We start from the raw sequence: 21,901 nt of genomic DNA on the forward strand, positions 1-21,901 counted from the left end.
CCACAATTTACATATATATATATATATATATATATATATATAATAAACACTTTTAAGACTACAGGTTAAAAGCCAAAGACGGAAAAAAGATCATCCAGAAAAGGTCGCCATTAGATGTTTTTCTCAGATAGGGGTAGTAAACTTGAAATTGTTTCCTGTATGGGTAGGACCGTTACAAAATGTGTCACTTTGTTTCCCAGAGACATTAACCAGGTTTATTTAAGTGGCGTATCACAGACAGTACAGACAAGCAAAATAAAAGAAACATTTCTCCATTGGTTTGTTAGATGTATAAATTGATAAACGTTACAAACGTAAACAAATATAAAAGAAAATCACAAAGTTAGAATTTACAAAGACATTCAGGAGAAATTTACAAGATTCTACCCCGCAATTCTTTATGAAATATTACCGGGGTGAGGGTGGGAGGGGCTAACAACTAGATTGAAAATGACGCATATCTTTTATGAGATCCTGATTGACAAAAATGGAGTAGAAAGTTAAAAAATAAAATAAAAAATATGTGTATTATTTTCTGATTCTACAATAACAAGTTCTGTGACGTGTGCTCGCCATCACACTTAACAAGACATACAAGAAATAAATAACGAAAGTCATACTTTCAGCAACACTAGTGCAATCCAAGGCATAACTATCTCAGACGTGGTCTAGCCTATAAAATTGAATTTCAAATTAAATACATTAAAATATACAACCCACATACATCGCCTTTAGTGCACTGTGCTAAAGAGAGGCCGACATCACAAAATGGCGGCAGAACAAGTGCGCAGATTTGTGCAGCAATACAATGAACATGCTGCTACCACACATTTCAGGGATGGTACAGCCCGGTTGGCAATTGCACGAAGAGAATGTTGCATTTGGCACTTAAGAAAAAGGCAAACATTGTTTACGAAGTAGTAAGGATTTAAAGATGTGTACACCAAAGTCACAACTATGCCCCAACACCCTCGTCTCCACAATTTGTCGTCTCCTGTCGCGTTGTGTAGTGTATTGGGGTGGCCATGTTCGAACTAATGTTCTGGAGGAGGAACATTTTGAAACAGGTGGGTGGGTTTAACAATGCCTTACAATGTCTTCTAATGCAAAAATCAACAGTATTTTGAAAATGTCTTCACCCATTCACACATGCCAGGGGCCTCCTGTAAAAGACAGGCTTGTGTTTAGCTACTGTGTCAACCATGCCTAGAACAGGCAGTTGCTACCGGGACACACCGTCTGCTTCTTTTTAATATAGATATATATATATCAGTCAAAGCTTTTATTTCGGTAAAATACCATAAAAAGACATAAATAGTGATATATATATCAAATCATGAACACATTTTTTGCGAGATCAGATTTGCAGAAAATGAGCCACATATTGTTGGGGGTTATGCGGTAATGTTTTAGGCGATATGCCACTGAACCATAGGATGGGTGTCTGGTATCTGATAATAATTGGGCGGAGAAATGATAAGCGGTTATGTGAACGAGACAGTCATTGGTCGCGCCTATAAATGGACCATTTTACAGCTTTGAAGGACCAGGGGGTAACGGGTAAAATCAATTTACTTGGTAACTTACCAAGCATCGTAAATACAGTAAATTCACATTATGTACATTTTTTCACAGGCTTGCCCCAGTATGTGTCTCAAGTCAACACCCACGCTCACGTCTCCTGTTCTGGCATTTGATGAAGCTCCGTGGCTCCCTGGCGCCCTCTGGTGTTGGTTCAGATGTGTGCGCCGACTTCTAGTGCTAGAGTCGCGGGACATAAGTCTGTGTAGCCTTTGATGGGACACGGTAGCTTACAACAGTGTCTAAGCCTCGTGCAGGGTGGGAGGGGGGAACAGTAAGGTTTCACATGTCCACATTAAGTTCAGTGCTCCATCGACATGGGGAACGGCGCACGCTCGAAAGAGTTCCGAGAATTGTTTTAATTTGTCAGGATCTAGAGCGCAGAGTTTGCTCCGTACTGCTGTGAGAAGCACCTATGCATGAATATTAATTGTAATAGTCGCATTTTAGTAACCCAGCACGTCATTGCTGAGATGCTTTCTAGGAGCAAGCTTAGAACGGATGCGTCAGCCTGTGTCAGATTAGATTGGCTGGGCTTGGTAGTGCACAGATGACTTGTGGGACGTTGGCTTGTTCTACCCACGGGCCTCGATGCCAGAGAAGCACGTAATGTGATTGGCGGATGCAGGTGAAACAACTACTCCGGTGTATGACATTCTCGGTTCACTGGTCGTGATATAAGGCCTGCCATTTTCTGTTGTGGAGGCTACTGGTGCAATGCATGTCTCTGGCCGGCATAGGCATGGGTGTTGAAGTCACTGACAGCGTGCTGGCTTTGTTTGGGCCCCAGCAAGGTTGAACCCGCCATTGGATGTATGCATTCCATGGACATGAACGCAGATGCCACTGAAGTCTTTCTTGTCCCAGGTTTAGCTGCAGAATCTTCTCAAGTACTGCGTGTCCCAGCATTGGTGTGCAAGCCACTGAAGTGTGTGTCCCAGACTTTATTGTACAAGCCTATGAAGCCCTGCTTGCCCCAAGACAGGCCTTGGTACATCTGAAGCATGCCTACGCATGCGTATAAAAGCCATAGAAGCCCTGGATGTCCTTGGCGCAGTGCTTGTCACAGTCCCTGGGTGGTAGGCCTTCGCTTTTGAGTGGGGAGGACGTGTCAGACAGGGGAGTGTCCGCAGGGGAGAGGCGCCTTCGTTTGGCCTGCTCGTAAATCCCAGAATCAGTAGAGTCAATTGATTTGATGGAGGAGGGGGTCTCGATCCAGCTTGAGTCGGACAGGTCCTTGGGCTTGGCGTCCTCGGGGAGCGGGGAGCGCTCCGTGCTGGCCGCAGCCAGGCTCTCATCCTCAGAGGTTGGAGGCAAGTACGGGTTAGAGGGAGGTAGGCGGCCTGCGTTGGACCAACAGGAGAGCATGGCGGCGCTGCTGGCCTTGGGACAGTACTGTGGCGCACTTCGCGCTGCCCACCCCGATGGGTCGCTGTAGTATCCCAATGGTCTGGTCCCGCAGCCCCCGGAAGGCAGTGGTAGCGCCTTCACCCCTGCCGCGGCATAGGACAGGAGTGTGGCCGCATTGCCTGCGAAGTCGGAGGCCGCGGCTGCTGCGTCATAGGCAGAGGCACTGAAGTCTAGGCGGTTGTTGGTGGGGGTGACAAACCAGCGCTGAGGTGAGGGTGCCGTCGGGTCTTCTCCCTGGCTCTGTGGCGACAGCAGCCCAGTGGCATGAGGGACGCTGCGGTCTGGCGCTGAGGGGTGGTGAAACCGTGATTTGGCGTAGTTACTGACAAACTGGTCCTGTAGGAACGAGCCAGCCATGGCGTATCGGGCCCCGGGCACGATCTGTGAGCGTGGTGAGTCACTGGGTGATGGAGTCAGACGATCCATGTCACAGCCTGTGTAAATCCTGCCAATGAACAAGAGAGTGTGTCAGACATTTCCCTTATTAACACAAGTGTCTGCAATTACAACGGTGTGCACAGCATAGCATGGAATCACCAATCACAGATACACAACATGCCCTCTCCTCTGACCTCCATCTGCCCTCTCCTCTCCCCTCCTTCCCAATTCATCTCTCCTGCTCCCCATCTCACTTCCTCTCGCCATCCCCTGTTTTCCCATCCTTGCATGCCTTCCCTCTCTTTCACTCCCCTTTCTGCCTCCTACTTCTGTATACTTGGTTCCCTCTCTGCTGATCCCTCATCGCTCCACCTTCTCCCCTCTTTCTCATCATATGCTCCTACTTCCCGCTCACCCCCACTTTCCTCTCTCTTCCCCTTTACTTACCTTACCCACTCCTGCTCGCTACTCCCTTCCTTCCAGCCTGTGTTCACTACAATGCTGCTCTCCAACTCTTCTTCTATCCATTCCACCCTCCACCCCTCTACCTTCTACTTCTTGTTGACTCAAGTTTTTTAGGTCGAGCCTGGGCAGCACATGCGCTGCAAGGCAGGCTGTATTTAGGTAGGAACTTGAAGCTCCGCCCACTCTCCACCCATATTTTTCATTGGCTTGTGTCATTGTCCACTGTAAACTGCGGCTGTTCATGGGTCAATAGGCTTACTAGCCCCTCCTTCCTACCGCCTTGTCTCATTTTGTAACCTCCCATGGCGACACCCCATGTTAGGAGTGTAGTTATTCGGTAGGCTTTAATTACAGCCTCCAAGCACTATTTTCTCAAATAGCTTTGCCCTACCTGCTGTTGCAGGCTGGACATGCTCTCTCCTAAGGCTTTAAAAGAAAAATTATAGCACGGGCGCCGAATGCATTTGCAATGTAATAGGTCTCACATTTGCCAGAGTTTAAGCTACTGGCATTGTAAATGACTGTGCCTTCTTATCTATTTTAAAAACAACACATAAATAAAAGGCAGTGTCTTTTACAATGCCAATAGCTCAAACTCTCGTAAATGCGAGACCTATTGCATTACAAATGCTTGTTGTAAGACTGCAGTCGCTGCTTTGTTACTATGTAAAGCACATCTATACCTCTTACTTCCCATGCACTATATACAACTGTAAAATAAATAAACACCACAGGACATGGAAGCAATCATAGGTGTGCATAAGGGACATGATTTAAAATAAATTGGCAATCACAGGTGTGCACACAATACATCATGGGATGACAGCAGTGACAGGGCTGCCCCTATGAACTAATCATAGGCTGCCAGCTATCCATGCACTCAGCAGCATGGGGTGCTAACAATCAAAGGTGTACACAGAAGACCGCATCAGCTGTCTACAGGCATAGTTATGCTTATGCATATGGCACAGGATGTGTGATCAGAAATCACACATGGTCACAAAAGAAAATAAGTCATCAGTCATAAGCATGCCCCCTAGAGATGATTTCATGGGTGCATACACTGCCTAGAATGTAATAACTCACATAAGTCCCCAGTGTGCACAGGATGAAACACACTAGGTTAAAAATGAACGATGTTCAGACCCAACTATCTACATTTGCTGGTGTTTGGGCCTAGTACAGTGATGCAGTTCACAGAGGGGCACACAATACAGTGCTAGCAATTACAACACATCTGAATTAAAGAGGAAAGAATTGATTGATTCCAAAGATAGTGAGTTAGTTATCATAGTAGTGCACCACAGACAACTCCCAGTGAAAACAATCACACTGCTGCACAAATCAGAGCATAGTGTCAGCCAGAGGCGCAACTAGAGTCAAATTTCGGGGGTGGCTAGGAAAATATTTCGGGGGGGGGGGCTGATTATTCAAGCAAAAGGCAGAGTGGAGCTGCAGGGGCTCTAAGCAGGGGGTGAAAACCATCAAAGCCTCATTAACAAGCCAAAGGTCTTTTAAAGACCTGTGAAGTGCTCGGGTGCGGCTGTGTGTGTGCCCGGGAAGCTGTCTCATCCCGGGCTGCCACACACGACGGGGGGGACGGAAGCCCTTTGAGTCCAATGGGTGTTGCGTGCCTGGTGTCGGCAGTAATATAATATTTGCGCCGCGATATTTATGTTAGACGAGGTTCTGACAACGAAATTCTGGTACCACATCTCTCCTGCTCTTTTTATAACCATGGGAAGCACCAGGTCTTCGATGGGCAAGACACAGTTGTTCCCACCCGCAGAAACCTTTGACCAATGACACATCCGCATAAGGGCCATAAGTCAATCTTCATCAGAGCGTCCACCATATTGAGGGCAGTCGTTCGGTTGTACAGTTTTTCCTATTTCAGTTGACCAGGAAAGCCTGGCATTTTGGAACAGGAAAGAGGAGAAATCACCCTATTAGTCACCCAAGCAGGGGGAAGAAGCCACCGTGCATCAGGGCCATTACGTTTTGTTTTCCAATAAAAAAAATTCCAAGTCTGACAGTGTCTTATTGAAAGACAACCAAAAAGTTGTCAAGTGGTTTCATTAAACATGGAGTTTTTTCAGCAAAGCTTCAGGGCCTTCGGCGGAGTTTCCACAGAAGCAGCTCCACTGGAAGTAGAGGGATTCCCACCTGCCTTGTTGGAATTTCTAAACGTGGCGGGTGGTCTTCCACCAGGGCACTGGAGGCCGTATACTCTACTAACCTGGTAAGCTGGCAGTCCACCCTCCAAATTGTAAATGATCCCCAAAGAGTCTACAGGCTCAAAGGTGCACACAAGACAAGACATCATCTCACAGGTTTTCACACAACATAGAACAACGTTTCAATCAGCAACCACATGGGCATACATAATGCAAAGTACTGGTGAGAGTGTTTTCAGGTATACAATCACAAGAAAGAAGTGATGAGAGACAACACGCACACCGGAAAAGAAATATTTCAGAGAAATTCACATGAATACCACACATCAGACATCAACACAGAAAATAGACAGTCTTGGTGAAAGATATCACATATAGGTATATACGGCTAAAATAGTATGATGCCTAAAAAGGATTAGATGCCTAGGTGCCCTAGATGCAAACAAAGCAGGAATGGCAGGAGAATCACCCTACTAGCATATAGACAGGGCCATTGGAACTATGTAACTGTGCGGGCATGGTGATTTTCGCAAAATTATAGATTTGCCACATTATCTATCATCTGCCGAATAATCTGCATTCTAGCAAAAAAAAATGTTTCTTGCTCAAACGGTTCAAAAGGTACTAAAAAGAGCAGCAACATGTGTTGCTGCCTGTGGAAGGTGCATTTCAAAGCTGGACCTGTCACTATTCTGTTGCTTATTGCTATATTTTGGTGTTAAACTGGTACTAATGAGGTGCAACCAATGCCTAGATAGTGTTACTAAGTTTAAAAATGCTGAAGTAATACTATTATAAAATGTGTTGCATGATGCCACAAAACTTTCCTTTTCGTGCCACATAGTTTACTCAACCCTGCCTCATTAATTAAGCCTGCTGCTGTCACATAATTCCAGTGGCCCTGCATATATACATACACCACAAGCGGGTGGGGAGAGGAACCGAAAGGGAGGACCTACACAATGGACGGAGACGCGGCGAGGCTTCAATGTCGACATGGCCTATATAAGAAATTCTCAAACTCTTTGGTACTGAACTCTCATGTCGTAAAATTAAGACCTCTATCATAATAAGTACGTTTTTTTCTGTACAAATCAACGTAAGCGGATGTTTTGAGAAATGCATCTCTAGAAGGACAAAGCCCTGAAGAAGTCTTGTGAAAAGTGTGGAAATTTAGTTTGTATCTGAACATTATTTGCGCCATCTTGTCTCTCCCCAAGCGCCACACGCAGAAAACGCGCGACGGACATTTTAGGCACCATGGTCTCATTGCCGATCGCCAGCGCGTCCCTCAGGCGCTGCAAACATCCCCCGCGCGCCGGCCACCCCCGCTCTCTCATACATGGGCCATAAACCCTCTCCTTCTGCGCGACCCTGCCATGGAACCACATCCCGCGCCTGACCAACACCTCCTTTCATCCCATACTTGGTCATACATCCTTTTGATAACCCCCTTCCTCTGCGCCCGATTGTCCGAACCGATCCCAGGCCATCACCTAGCCCTGCGGATGCAGTTTATTGCCCCTACTGTAAGGGAAACACCTCACATCAAAGGGATTACAGTAGATCAAGGCCCCCACCCCCTGAGACCCGACCAGTCGCACACACCCCCGGGAATTGGCGGAATGTCCAGCTGTGTGATAGCCATCTCCTACTGTGGGTGGGGTGGGGACTTCCACTGTAGTTATGTGTGGGAGCGGATCCGAGCCGGGGATTCCGAGGATGTTCTTTCATGTATCAAAGCAATCTCAAGAATGTGCCATGTACAATAAACCGGTAATAAAGTCAAAAATGTGTGTATAAGAGACCAGGTCTCAGAGATGCAGAGAGAGCACCTCGAGACGATACCTTGCTGTCCGATCTGATGTGTTCTGCTCCGACGGAATAAAACTTTGTTTCCTGCCTTCCAGTCTCCGGCGCCTGCCTCTTTTGTTGGTTAATCATCGAATGGTATAAGAGGCGATTACCGCCGGGCAATACTTGAAAGGTTATCGACTGAAACTGCCGCTACCATTTAACAATTGGCGTCCCAAACGTGGGGCCCATCAGCGACACGTGGATCCAACGGGAGAGGTCCCGACGACAGAGTGAACGACTGCAACGATCGGGAAGAGCTCCTGCCCGATAGACCCTCGTCTGGCAGCCGATCATCCGAACTTCACTGGTTCCAAGCAGACCTCTCTCGAGTGATCTACGGTCCTGACTGGGAACCATCAGGAGTGCCGCGGCAAATACGGAGAGTAGAGGACGATCGGGCGCTGGAGGCGGAAGACGAGAAACTGTCCATGCGGTCCGGGTAAGGTCGTGTAACACGACAAATTGTGAAACGATTGATTGATTGATTGAAAATACTAGTATTGCTTATTTGATTGTTCTTATTGAGATATTCGCTGCCTACAAACGGGGAAGAGTAGAAATACTCGCTCTCCCTTTGCAGATAGTGAAGGGTAGGTAACGCGGACTTTTGTCCCCCTTTGTAACCTGTCGTGCCTATTTTTCTCCCCACTGATTGATTGTCCGAACATTGATTGTTTTTGACGAATAGTGCTTTTTGAGATATTCTCTGTTTGCAAATAACGTAGAATAGAAATATTCTGTCTAGTCTTTGCAGATAGTGAAGGATAGGTAGTGCGGACTTTTGTCCCCCTTTGTAACCTGTCATGCCTATCTTCTCCCCACTGATTGGTAGTTGGTTCTGCCCGGACCGCTTATTAGAGATGAACCATCCGGCTCCACTGGAAGGCACCCCTAATAAGGACATGTTTACTAAATATGGACTAGTCGCTGTAGCTTATAGCAAACTATGGCATAAATATACAAAGAAGGACTCCGAAAGTCAGTGGCCACTGATGGGATCCTTTGATGACCATAAAATAGAAACGCTAGAAATAGCTCTACGTAGCAATAAAACGATGCCCACTATGCTCGACAGTATCGGCATGTGGCGCAAAGAAACAACGCAACGGAAAAAGAGAGAAGAAGTAAAGGCAGAAAAAGAACTACGAAAGGCAGCTCACCTTGTCGCTAGAAAGTTAGAGGAAGAAATAAAGGAGAGAGGAGAGAAAGGAAGCTAAACAAAAACAAGAATCTGAAACGTCAGGCCAGTGCCCTGTTAGGACCCCCTCTACGCTCTACCCTGAGTTGCCTTCCAAGCAACGGGCGAACGATGAATTGCTATTAGGTCCTCCGATCATCTACATGCCCCCTCCATACGCTCCCTCCCAACCTATAGTGCAGCACCCACAACCCCCGAACGCAAGCGAAAGCAGTACCAGGGCCTCGGTCCTCACGGCCTCCGTGCCGGCCGAGCCTCTTGTACTGAACACAACGTTAGCAATAACGTTAGATGACCCCGAGACGAGAAAGAAAGATTCCGCCAGAATGAATCGGCTAACAAAGGGTGAACGAGCCGGAATCGATAAGGTAGTGAGAACACTAGTAGAACGGAAGGAAAGTGAGGAATATGTGACAGATATGTATAACTCGTATGCCGACAACCACAGACGACACTTTGTCGTACGACTTTGTTATCACACTCTGAATGCCTATGAGGATAGGTACCAGGATAGAGGTCCCGAAGGCTTAGCAACCTTGTATAGAAAGGTTGATATTGGGGAAGAGGGAGAGGGCGATGTGACGGACCTCTTCACACGTACACTCGAAGTCTTCCGACATCTTAAAGAACACAGGCAGGCGACCAAGACAGAAACCCCCATAGCGACTGAACCCCAGGCAGGAAAAGCTGATACCATGATGCCCATCAAGGAAGCCGCTCCTTACTGGGTCCCCCCACGAGGTCAGGGAACACATGATGACATCAACCACCAAGATGCGAAGGGAAGGGTTGTATATAACTGGGTCTATCAGCCATGGGACCGACAAGACATCCTGACCTTTAGAAAAACCCTACCCGACTTAAGAAAGAACCCGACTGCCTTTTACACAGAACTAGGTACGGCCTTAGGTTCAACTATAATGACCTTGGCGGATATCGATTTGTTCTTCGGGTTATGTCTGCCGGCTGATGTGTGGAAGCAAATCCGGAAAGTCGACCACGCTGAGCCGTTCGGATATACCTGGGTACAACTCGATACCATAGACAAGCAGCGAGAACCTGGACAGAAACCTCTAAAGGCCATATTGGAACTCCCAGACAAGATTGTTCAGAAATTAAAGACCCTAATCCCAGAAAGGAAGGTAGACTGCTCGATAGTGACGGCTTGCCGCCAGAAACCCCAGGAGGATGTATCCGAATACTTCTCTCGATTCGAGACAGTTTTTCCGATTATAGTGGCCAGGACATGACCACTGCAACCGGACATCACCTCTTTGTCCAGAATTATGTGAAGGGTCTGTCACAGGAAGTCTCCCAGAAATTACAGACCAGCGAGAGTAGTTGGGCAGCCTCCAAACCCGCGGCTATCCTCCAGATGGCCCAGTACTACGAACACCAAAAGAATGAATGAGAACGATAGGGCGTCCGAAAGAAAAAGGAGCTGAAGGAAAGGGTAATGATCGCACAGTTGCAAGGGGTGACCATAGGAAGGGAACCTCCCAAGGGAAACTACCAACCGACTGCTCCTAGAAAACTACCCCCTAGAGACCATGCACCCACACCCTACGCTGGACGCAGGGACTTAGACGAAAATCAGCGTGCGTTCTGTAAAGGGTTCGGACACTGGAAATCCCAGTGCCCGGTCCTTCTGGATATGAACAAGAATAGGGACACAAGAGACATAGCAAACAGCCCCAGAAATAGAGGACAGGGACGAGGGTACACGAACGACACCACCAACGACAGGCCAGACAGACCAAACACCTTCGACCGCCCCCGACAGAACCAGTGCCAGCAGTCCGACTACGAAAACACCCATGACTTTGCATAGGACCGCCAGGGGCAAGGGAGGGGTCCAGTCAAACTCCGTGTTGACCAGCAAGGTCCTTACATCACTGCTAAGGTCCTGGGCACAAAGTCTCCATTTTTGGTAGATACTGGGGCGACACGTAGTGCGCTATCTAAACGGCTGATCCCAAGGGCACCCTTGTCTGGCTCACATGTAACCTCAATAGGCTTTGATGGAACGCCCTCCACTAATCCCTTGTCCGAACCAATCTCCTTTGACTTGGAAAATAACACCACTGACACAACATTTCTGCTCTCCTCCAACACCCCCGACGCCATTATGGGTCTTGATTTACTAAAACAATTCCGGGCTACCATCAGATGTTCCCCAGACGGAGTTCGAGTCATACTGCACGATAACCCAGATCTGTTCAGGCCTTGTCTCGCACGACGTATGTTCTCCATAACCGATGCTGACCTGTCCCTACTTGACACGTTACCCACACATCTATGGGCTAAAACCAACTCAGACGTAGGACGCATGGTGATCGACCCTGTACACATAACTGTCCGACCGGACGCAGTGCTCCCAAAGCTTCCACAGTATCGGATATCGCCCGAAGGCGAGAAGGCGTTGGTGGAAATCATCCAGTCCCTAGTCGATGCAGGAGTGGTAGAAGACGTAGTTAGTAATGTTTGCAACAGCCCTATCCTACCCATTGTTAAGAAGCAAGGCGAGGGAGATGAGAAAGCATACCGCTTCATTGTCGACTTACGAGAGGTTAACAAAGTAGTCATACCTCAGTACCCCGTAGTCTCAGATATCACCACCATCCTCACCCTGATTCCGTCCACTGCCACTACCTTTACCGTTATTGATCTCAAGAACGCATTCTTTTCCATCCCCATCCACCCAGACAGCCGCTACCTTTTCGGCTTCACCTTAAAAGCCCGTTCGTACAGATTTTGTAGGGCACCACAAGGCTACACTGAGAGTCCCAGCATATATAGCCAAGCCCTCAAGAGACAACTGGATGCAGTTCAACTACCGGACGGAGTGGTGTTAATACAGTACGTCGATGATATTCTTTTGGCGGCCGACACCACTCCGCTTGCAGTCACAGCCACCATCCACCTCCTCCACTTCCTCGTGGAGAACGGTCACAAGGTCTCCAGGAAGAAGTTGTAATTCTGCCAACCCCAAGTGACATACCTAGGCCACCTCCTATCCAAAGATGGGAGGAAGCTTACACCTGACCGAATTCAGACCATCCTAGAAACCCCTGTTCCCAAAACTCAGAAGCAAGTGCGGTCTCTGGTAGGCCTCACCTCCTTCTGTCGACAGTGGTTGCCAAACTTCAGTCTTATTGTAAAACCTCTGCTTTCCCTGTTGGCTAATGATGTCCCCTTCCCCCTCCCCTGGACACCCGAATGCCAATCCTCCTTCAAAGAATTACGAGATGCCCTTTGCTCAGCACCAGTCCTAGGAACCCCAGACTACACTAAACCTTTCTCCCTCTTCACCCACGAAAGGGAGGGATGCGCGTTGTCTGTTCTAACCCAGTCCACAGGTCCCAAGCAACGCCCTTGTGCCTACTTCTCTGCCACTCTTGACCCTGTAGCCAGAGCTTTGCCCGCCTGCCTTCGAGCAGTAGCCGCCGCTGCTGTCTCTATCCGACAAAGTGAGGGGATCGTGCTTTCAAACCCCCTCACCGTGCTAGTACCCCATGCAGTTGACACCCTCCTGAACCAGACTAAGACTCAACACCTGACTAGCGCACGACTGACTGGTTATGAACTGACTCTGCTTGCACCCCACATCACGTTGAAACGATGCACCACTCTGAACCCAGCCACTCTGCTACCTCTCCCTGACAATGACCCCAATGCGTCCCCTATACATGACTGTGTGACCCTCACCGACGAACAGACCAAGAGTAGGGTTGACCTCCGAGATACTGCCTTCCCAGATCCTGACGGAGAGCTGTGGGTAGATGGCTCATGCATCAAGCTCCCCGACGGCACCACTTCAGCCGCCTATGCAGTCACCACGGCCCGAACAGTTGTTGAGACAGCCCGCATCACACAACGATCTGCACAGGCGGCTGAACTGATTGCTCTCACACGAGCATGCATCCTAGCAGCGGGGACAACCGCAAACATTTACACCGACAGCCAGTACGCCTTCGGGGTGGTTCACCACTTTGGGCTCCTATGGAAGGAGAGGGGATTCCTGACTTCCCATGGCACACCCATCCTACATGGAGATCTAGTCTCCGCTCTGACCGAAGCAGTCCTCCTCCCCACACGGCTAGCTGTGATCAAATGCCAGGCACACAAAAAGGTGACGGACATTATAGGACAGGGAAATGCGCTGGCTGACATCACTGCCCGAACCACAGCCGAGAATAGGTCAACAACACGCATGTACGTGACCAGGTCACAAACTGAAAAATGGAAGGATGCTAGGGAAACCATTAGAGACATACAATTGGCCAGCTCACCACATGAATTGACTGAATGGGCACGGGTGGGATTGAAAGACGATGAAGGCTGCTGGCGAACTAGAGACACGAACAAATGGTTGCTACCCGACTCATACCTGATTCCCATGCTGACCATGACACACTCCCCCGCACACATAGGGTCTGCCCCCATGATTGAACTCATCTCCAAAGTCTGGCACAACGACAAAATCCCAGACTCAGCTAAACGCCTAGTCCAACAATGTCTGATATGCCTCCAACACAACCCTGGTAAAGGAACTGCTGTACCCCGGGGAGGGTTTGGGGTTCCTAGTCACCCCTTTGAGGTCCTACAGATGGACTACATTCAGTTAGAAAGGTGCCAAACCCTGAAGTACGTGCTTGTCGTTGTGTGCGCCTTCAGCAAATGGGTAGAAGCCTACCCAACCCGCGACAACACTGCTATGACTACCGCAAAAGTACTACTGAAAGAATTCTTCCCCCGTTACGGCCTTTGTCGAATTTTGTGGAGCGACAACGGCCCCCACTTCGTAGCCGAAGTTATCCAACTCATCTTAAAAGGGTTGGGTGTAAAACAGAAGTTTCATGCGGTCTTCCACCCCCAATCTGCAGGCTTGGTTGAGCGACATAATGCCACATTGAAACTCAAACTAGCCAAAATAGTTGCCACCACAGGACTGAAATGGCCAGACGCCCTCCCACTAGCATTGCTATCAATGCGTTCCACTCCTACCAAACACCACTTAACCCCCTACGAGGTCGTCTTCGGGCGACCCATGAACCTTTGGACTGCACCAAAACCAGCATCCATTCACGACGTCCCGGACGTCCTCATGTCTGACTATCTGTACAATCTAACTAAAACGTTGTCTGTTATCCATCAGCAGGTGCTGCAAGCCATTCCCGATGCTTCCAGGGGCACCGGACACGACATCCAACCCGGTGACTTTGTCCTAGTGCGCAACTTCCAGTGCACCAAGAGTCTGGAGCCCCGGTGGACGGGCCCCCTGCAAGTCCTGATCACCACCCGAACAGCTCTTCGAGTGGAGGGGAAACGTAATTGGCTGCATGCACACCACTGCAAGAAGGTATCATCGACCCTGACGACCACCGACAACATCACCGCCCAAGAGGAACTTCTGGACAAAGACCGACCATCCCTGAGCTGCTACCCGAATACAGAGACACTTGAATTGACTGAATATCCCGATCCCACTGTGCCATCCAAAGAAGGGTATAACCTACGACGAAAGGAGGGAACTTCGGCTAAGCAGACCACGAACTAAGTTGAAATCTCAGAGCGGTAGCCTAGTCACCTCAAAGGCCTCCAGGAGAGAAACTAAACAAAGTCTGTGGTTCTGCCCGCTACCGAGTCCCTTGAAGGTGATGGAAGCGCCCGACATGAAAATGATGGAAGCAACCGGACGTCCGAAGATCCACTACAAAAAACCAAAGACTGACAAAATGCACAGCTCAAAGACTATTGCACTTTTTATTACCCTTCTCCTTTGCCTCCTTCTCATGGTCACTTTCTGGATCATGGAAGAAAACGCACCCGCTCATAAGACATTGCTGACCACTGCTCAACCCACCACCATGAAAGAACACCATCTGATTTCACTTTCACCCCAACTCCGAGAAAGACGTAAGGAGTTCTGGAATAACTCTTTTGTGCAACTGCTCCACCAACACAATCTTGCCGCCAATGCCACTAACTGCTGGATCTGTGGATTGCTACCACATGCCACTGGACATTCTATCCCTTTCATCCGTTCGCCCTTCTCTGTCCATGGCTCCTGCCTCGCTTCGCTAATCCTCCTGCAAGAAAGTTACAAGGACAATGCCACTTCCGGCAAAACTGTGTCGCACTTCTATCATGGGTTCTGGCTGAACCAAACTGGAAAAACCTCTGCCCCCTTTTGTCCTCTGAGATCAAACACCTCTTTCCATATGGACATCCCTGCCAAGGAGCGAGTTGAAATGCAGGTGTTCAACAACCCAGCCAGACCCACCTTCTCTTACCTCCGGAAACGAACGGCTGCCACCCTAACAGTGGCCCTATCCGTCGTCAACATCACAGGTCTGGTGTGCCTCGAAGGCCTAGGAACACAGCCGGTAGGCCACAGTTCCTGTCTCATCACCCGAACATTGGACTCAGTTGACCCACCCTCCTTTGTTACCTCCCCAAATATGTACTTCGTCTGTGGTACTAAGGCCTACACCTGGCTTCCGAAAGGTTGGGGAGGCACCTGCTACATCGCTTTTATCCTTCCTCCAACATATGTGGCTCCAGCAAACCATCACCGGCAGAAACGTGCAAAGGACATTGTACAAGCCGACTCCACTGGAGCACAGTTCATGGATGCAGTAAAGGGAATTGTTCCACTGTGGGGTCCAATGGCAAACAGCCGTGCCATCCGGCACCTAACCCAGGCAGTCGAAACCACAATGAACATTACAGCCGGCATCCTCACCAACAACACCGCTGAGCTTCAGGCCGTCCGCCTGGTAGCTCTTCAGAACCGCCTCGTTCTAGACGTGGTTCTGGCTGATCGTGGAGGAGCATGCCGCATCATTGGGTCCAGCTGTTGTACCTACGTACTGGATAACTCACCCTCAGTCTACAAGGCGATCGAACACCTCCACAGACTTTCCGCAGAGGTTCATCAGGAGCAAGAAGGATGGTCGCTTGGGAGTTGGTTTTGGGACACTATTAAAAGTTGGGGGTGGAGGTTGTTTACATTTATCATGATACCAATTGTGATACCGTGTGGGTGCTGTCTGGGGATTCAGTGCTTGCCACCTTTATGTTCACTTTTCACGAACTACATCTGCCCTAAGACTCTGAACTGTGAAGCAGAACGAATGAAAGCCCTGTACGAAGTAGAAGTACGTGGTATTATGGGGATAGATCCGAACTAAACAAGCTGGCGAGTTATGTTAAAAGGGAGGACTGAGGAAATTTAGTTCGTATCTGAACATTATCTGCGCCATCTTGTCTCTCCCCAAGCGCCACATGCAGAAAACACGCGACGGCCATTTTAGGCACCATGGTCTCATTGCCGATCGCCAGCGCGTCCCTCAGGTGCTGCAAACATCCCCCGTGCGCCGGCCACCCCCCCCCCGCTCTCTCATACATGGGCCATAAACCCTCTCCTTCTGCGCGACCCTGCCATGGAACCACATCCCGCGCCTGACCAACACCTCCTTTCATCCCATACTTGGTCGTACATCCTTTTGATAACCCCCTTCCTCTGCGCCCGATTGTCCGAACCGATCCCAGGTCATCACCTAGCCCTGCGGATGCAGTTTATTGCCCCTACTGTAAGGGAAACACCTCACATCTAAGGGATTACAGTAGATCAAGGCCCCCACCCCCTGAGACCCGACCAGTCGCACACACCCCCGGGAATTGGCGGAATGTTCAGCTGTGTGATAGCCATCTCCTACTGTGGGTGGGGTGGGGACTTCCACTGTAGTTATGTGTGGGAGCGGATCCGAGCCGGGGATTCCGAGGATGTTCTTTTATGTATCAAAGCAATCTCAAGAATGTGCCATGTACAATAAACCGGTAATAAAGTCAAAAATGTGTGTATAAGAGACCAGGTCTCAGAGATGCAGAGAGAGCACCTCGAGACGATACCTTGCTGTCCGATCTGATGTGTTCTGCTCCGACGGAATAAAACTTTGTTTCCTGCCTTCCAGTCTCCGGCGCCTGCCTCTTTTGTTGATTAATCATCGAATGGTATAAGAGGCGATTACCGCCGGGCAATACTTGAAAGGTTATCGACTGAAACTGCCGCTACCATTTAACAAAAGAGACGAAACTCGTTCGCTACACTGATGGGAATTTTTTTTGTATGCCACCAATAAAGAATTTTGAACACACATGTCTGAAGCAACTTTAATGAATATGATAAATCCTGAAGTAAACTTCGTTAATTGAATCAGATTCAGAACCAGTGCTGTACTTTACTAATTGTTGTTGGAACAGAACATACTATTTTTGAGAATATTAGCACATAGTGGGTACTGATCTTTTTTGTATATAGGTGTGTGGATTGTGTCGACGTATGGGGACTCAGGAGGCTGTCTTCCCCTGATCTGAGCAGTACTTTCTTAGATTTAACCCTACACCTTGATGGGTGCGGTATTGAGAGTCTAGGCCTCTTTCTTGTAAATACACCACAGAGAGGTTGAAGGGCAAAACACTCAAGATTATATGTATGCCGCACATAGATATGATGGGGCATCCATCTATCACAAGCAAATATCTACATTCCTAAACCAAACACTATAGCAAGTAAACTCATGCAAAAGGGTAAACGAGCACAAAACTGAAAAACAGTGTGTGACATCACACATGTGACCTATATTATACTCATAAAGAGAAATGGAGTGGAGACATCAAAATAGTTCATCGAAACATAAAATGAGATTTCTCATAAGTGTATATTGACAAAAGTACACAGCTAATATGGCTGATACCGCACACATACGACCAAAACAAAATCCATACATAGTGGAGGTTCTATCTGGCACGACTACAACATTTTAAATCTCTTACTGAGGCCAATGTTATCACTAAATATTTTTAGTTATCGCTTCTCTGGGTGATAACAATTGTTCACTTTTTAGGTCCAATGCATGCAAAGATGTTTTGTATTTCGAAATAATATACTACACACATATACTACTAATGACGGAGGAATCCAGAAAGACATGTGTCTAGAGATACGCTGTAACAGTATGGCATTAGCTCATTAATACTTTGAACTTTGTACTGAGAGAAAAACATTGTACTACATCGACCAAAAATGCAAAGAGATAATAGCGCAGAGACGTGTCAGCAGTGTGCTTCTACCCCCTTTCACACATATACTGCGTATGGAGCCAGCCTTTTCAGCCATTACCTCCATTGGCTCAGTGCCCATCAGCCATTGGCTTGAGACATTGTCAAGGACATCTTGGAGCAGCCCACAGGAGTATTTTAGTCTCACCGTCTTTTAATTGGCTCTATGGGTGTATTTTTCCATCTCCATTAAGATTCAGAAGGGAATGTTTTTCATCTGTAATGTACTGTCAATCATGACACATTCAATATTTTATCTTACTTTCATGCTGTTCACAAAGCAATCATTTTTCCATTACTGCATAAAGGTTTTTAGAATTATTTTTTTCAAGACAAAAGTGTGAGTCTGACAGTCAGATGGCCTTTCATTGGCTTGTCGCCGCTGCAGCAATGAGATTAGTGCAAGGATTGCTCTCAAGTACTGACAAAAATAATTTAAAAAGCAATGTAGCATAAAAAAAGAATGAATTCTTGACATCATAAAATATTGAATGCATTTTGCTTCCTTTTGACAGTGTTAAGATGGCTGCCCAGGACATTTACTCACATAGTTGGTGAGGGTGTCTGCTGTCTCCTCTCGCCTGGCACGCAGATTCCTTTCCTCTACTGTTTGGCCTCCTATCAGTATGTGTGATCCTGCCACTGGGATGATGCTGCTGTACAGCATATCCAGCATTTCCCTGTGTCTGACTAACACTGACAAAGACGCGAGGTTTGGCATATAAATCACAATGTGAGGCAGAAATATTGGCTTTGCTAATGATAATATGTTTACATGATTTGATTGCAGTTTACTAAATAATCTTCATTTTGAACCACCAATACAGAACTCAGTAGCATAGATTGGTGTATATAATCTTGCAAAAATATTGTTATAAAAATAGATGGATCATGTAATATGTAAACTATTGGTAAACTCTGAGGGATTGTTGCGTACTATATCAGAGACAAAAAAAATCACATAAGCTAGGACTAATAGTGATTCTATAGTGATATTTGACTGCCTAAGTTCACCGTGCTGTAACAAACAAGCTGTTACTAAATCCCCAATGAATGACAGATGTGTCACACTGTGTGAGGTCACGTGGAGGTCTGTAGAGGTCATAGACTCATTCCACTGTTCCTTTTGTCTCCAGGGTTATGGGTAGTTTATATAATATGTTGCAGAAGTGGAATATATCTGTGGTCTTTTGTGTATAATCCAACTTCAGCATATGATAAACTGGGCACAGATAGAGGCTTCCAGATATGGCAGATTAAATAAACAAATCTTTAAGAACAACATCCTTGAACAGGGTTATTTATTGGCATCTTCCCTCTTTTGTTTATTCCTTGCAGATGTGCCTGCCTTGGTTGCCTCAACAAACTTTTTTTTGCCCAAATCAGTTGATTGTTATATTGACAGTTTGCTATATGTGGCCAATTTATTCTTATTTGATTAAACACCTTAGGGATGACAATGAAAGATTTGTGCCCCTGAAAATGTTTGTGCTTCTAAAAACTTAGGGGCCGATTATGATAGCGGGGAGGCCGCCACTGCCAGCCATGCAGTGGCGGTTTTTCCACCATTGGACCACAATTTTCCCCCACCACATTACGATGACAGGGGGAACTGCTTTCGGACCATGGCAGACGCAATGACCGTCTGCCACGGAACCGCCACTGGCAATCGTTCCGATTGCCTGGCAAAGCGGTCTGCATCCATGAAATTATGGCGGGGCCTAGCAGGAACCGTCCACCAAATTACGATGCTGTCTCCAGCCAGCCTTTCCGTGTTGGGTAAACCGCCATTGAAAAGCTGGTGGAGATTGGTTTCAGGGGCCCGTTGCGGGCCCCCCTTGTGTTGGGGGGGGGTGCACTGCACCTAGGGGCTGGCGCCGTGTGGGGCCTGCCACGTAGTGCAGTGAAATGCACAACATGCTATTTTAACATTACGCCAGATGCTGCTGTCAGCAGCACCCGCCACAATGTTAAATTGCAAAATACGACCGCAATGGTGGCGTTCGCATTCTAATTGGGTGTGCAGGACCGCCACATGTATTGCGGATGGTCCTGGTCACCCCGACGATGCGCCATCATAATTGGCCCCTTAGATTTAATACAGAGAAAACAATTATTTTAGTATGAAAGAAGAAGATTATATTTCCTCTTGGTGGCTAGGTGGGAACAAGTTGGATGTGGTTGACCATTATCAGTATACGTGGATGATGGTCATAAGATTACTACATTGATGTCTATATGGAACAAAAATGAAAACTAGGGCTTGGATGATTCTGGCAGGACTCCAAAGATTAAAATCCCAGCACAGTGGTTATTCACTTCTCCTACCAACAAAAGCACTTAAAGGGAAGAACCGGCAGTGCTCTAAGTCAGCAAATTCTTGATCTTGGACGGTTAGTGGATCTTTCTCCATTGCAGGGGGAATTCTTCAAAGTGTCTTTGGGCTAGCCCAGTTTTCCGATGCTGTATGTCTATAAATGAGCTAGGTTGCAGGAAATGTATGGCTAATTGAAGGGGTATAATTTTTTTTTAGCAGGGTCATGCAACCCCAACTGCATTAAATTGTTAGTTGAGTGTCAGTCAGAATGTTGTGCAACATTTCCAACTAGGCTGCTTGAGGCTCTTAATTTCAGCATTACTGAATTGTTGATTCTACTGCCTTTTTAAGAAAATATCACTCTGTTGGCAAGAACGTTAGTTTTGAGGAAAGAGCTAGTAATTAAGTGAATTTACTGACACTGCATATAAAAATAAACCTTCGTTAGTGCTTGACTAAAGTATATCTAGGATCAACCAATCAGAAAAACATATATATGGTGTAGTTTTACTGTGCCTCAATGTGTAATGATATTTTAAAATAAAGGATAGAAATTCTTCTGGGCTGATCTCAAAATGATTTAATGGCTTTTGTTCAGGGGAGGGGGATCAAATGTTTAAGTTCAGTGAATTGTAAATTAACTTCAGTTAATTTGTTGTTAAAGTTTTCTTTGCTTTTACAAATCTGTCAATTCCAACTATGTCCACTGCATTTAAAGAATGATGTCCAGCACTTTCTCAAACTATTGTTTTACTGGAAGAAATGAAATCTCTCGATGTTGCAATAGGCCTGGGGTACTTATTTTTCTTCTTTAAAATCAATTAATTATATATTTTCTAATATTTTATGTCTTTTATGTGCTCTTCTATTGTTAGGACTATGGTCTACATAATAAATACAATAAATCAAATCAAATCATCTATTTGGAAACGTCCATGGAGAAATTTAAATGTTTACTAGATGAAACTATGAATATGTATAATTCCCAGGTATCTACTTAAAATTGTGACTTAGTGATTTGATAAGATTTGTGGTGATCTACATGTAACAAATACTACATACAATATGAATATAATACATGTTATATGAGTATTTTTAATACACAAATGTCAGTGGTATAAAACTAAACGTTCAAAGGGACCTTTGAACACTGGAATTATTCAGAAAAGTGCTTTTATGTAGAACACTCTCTGGCAGCATTATTTTGAACCATTAGAGAGTATGCTATACACTTTTCATACTGGAAGGTATTCAGCGAGGTACATCTAGACCAAATTTTCTATAACCCCTGTGGTGCTAATGGATGTAATCTTTTGCAATAAGAACATGAATCATATCTATGAAATTATCCATATTAAGTAGATAGTTTGCTCTTTTTTTTTACTGGCATTA

The 21,901-nt window shown here is 46.7% G+C and overlaps 1 protein-coding gene across 1 annotated transcript in view; it reads right to left on the reverse strand.

The window, feature by feature from the left end:
* Window positions 1–216: 216 nt before the first annotated feature.
* Window positions 217–21,901, reverse strand: part of TBR1 (T-box brain transcription factor 1) — a 77,756-nt gene continuing 56,071 nt past the window's right edge. Inside the window, exon 6 of the mRNA XM_085645443.1 lies at window positions 217–3,436. Coding sequence (XP_085501569.1) covers window positions 2,590–3,436 — 847 coding nt within the window. The 3' untranslated portion in view covers window positions 217–2,589. The remainder of the gene's footprint in view (window positions 3,437–21,901) is intronic.

This window comes from Triturus cristatus, chromosome 3_1 (genome assembly GCF_964204655.1).
Source record: "Triturus cristatus chromosome 3_1, aTriCri1.1, whole genome shotgun sequence".
Taxonomy (NCBI): domain Eukaryota; kingdom Metazoa; phylum Chordata; class Amphibia; order Caudata; family Salamandridae; genus Triturus; species Triturus cristatus.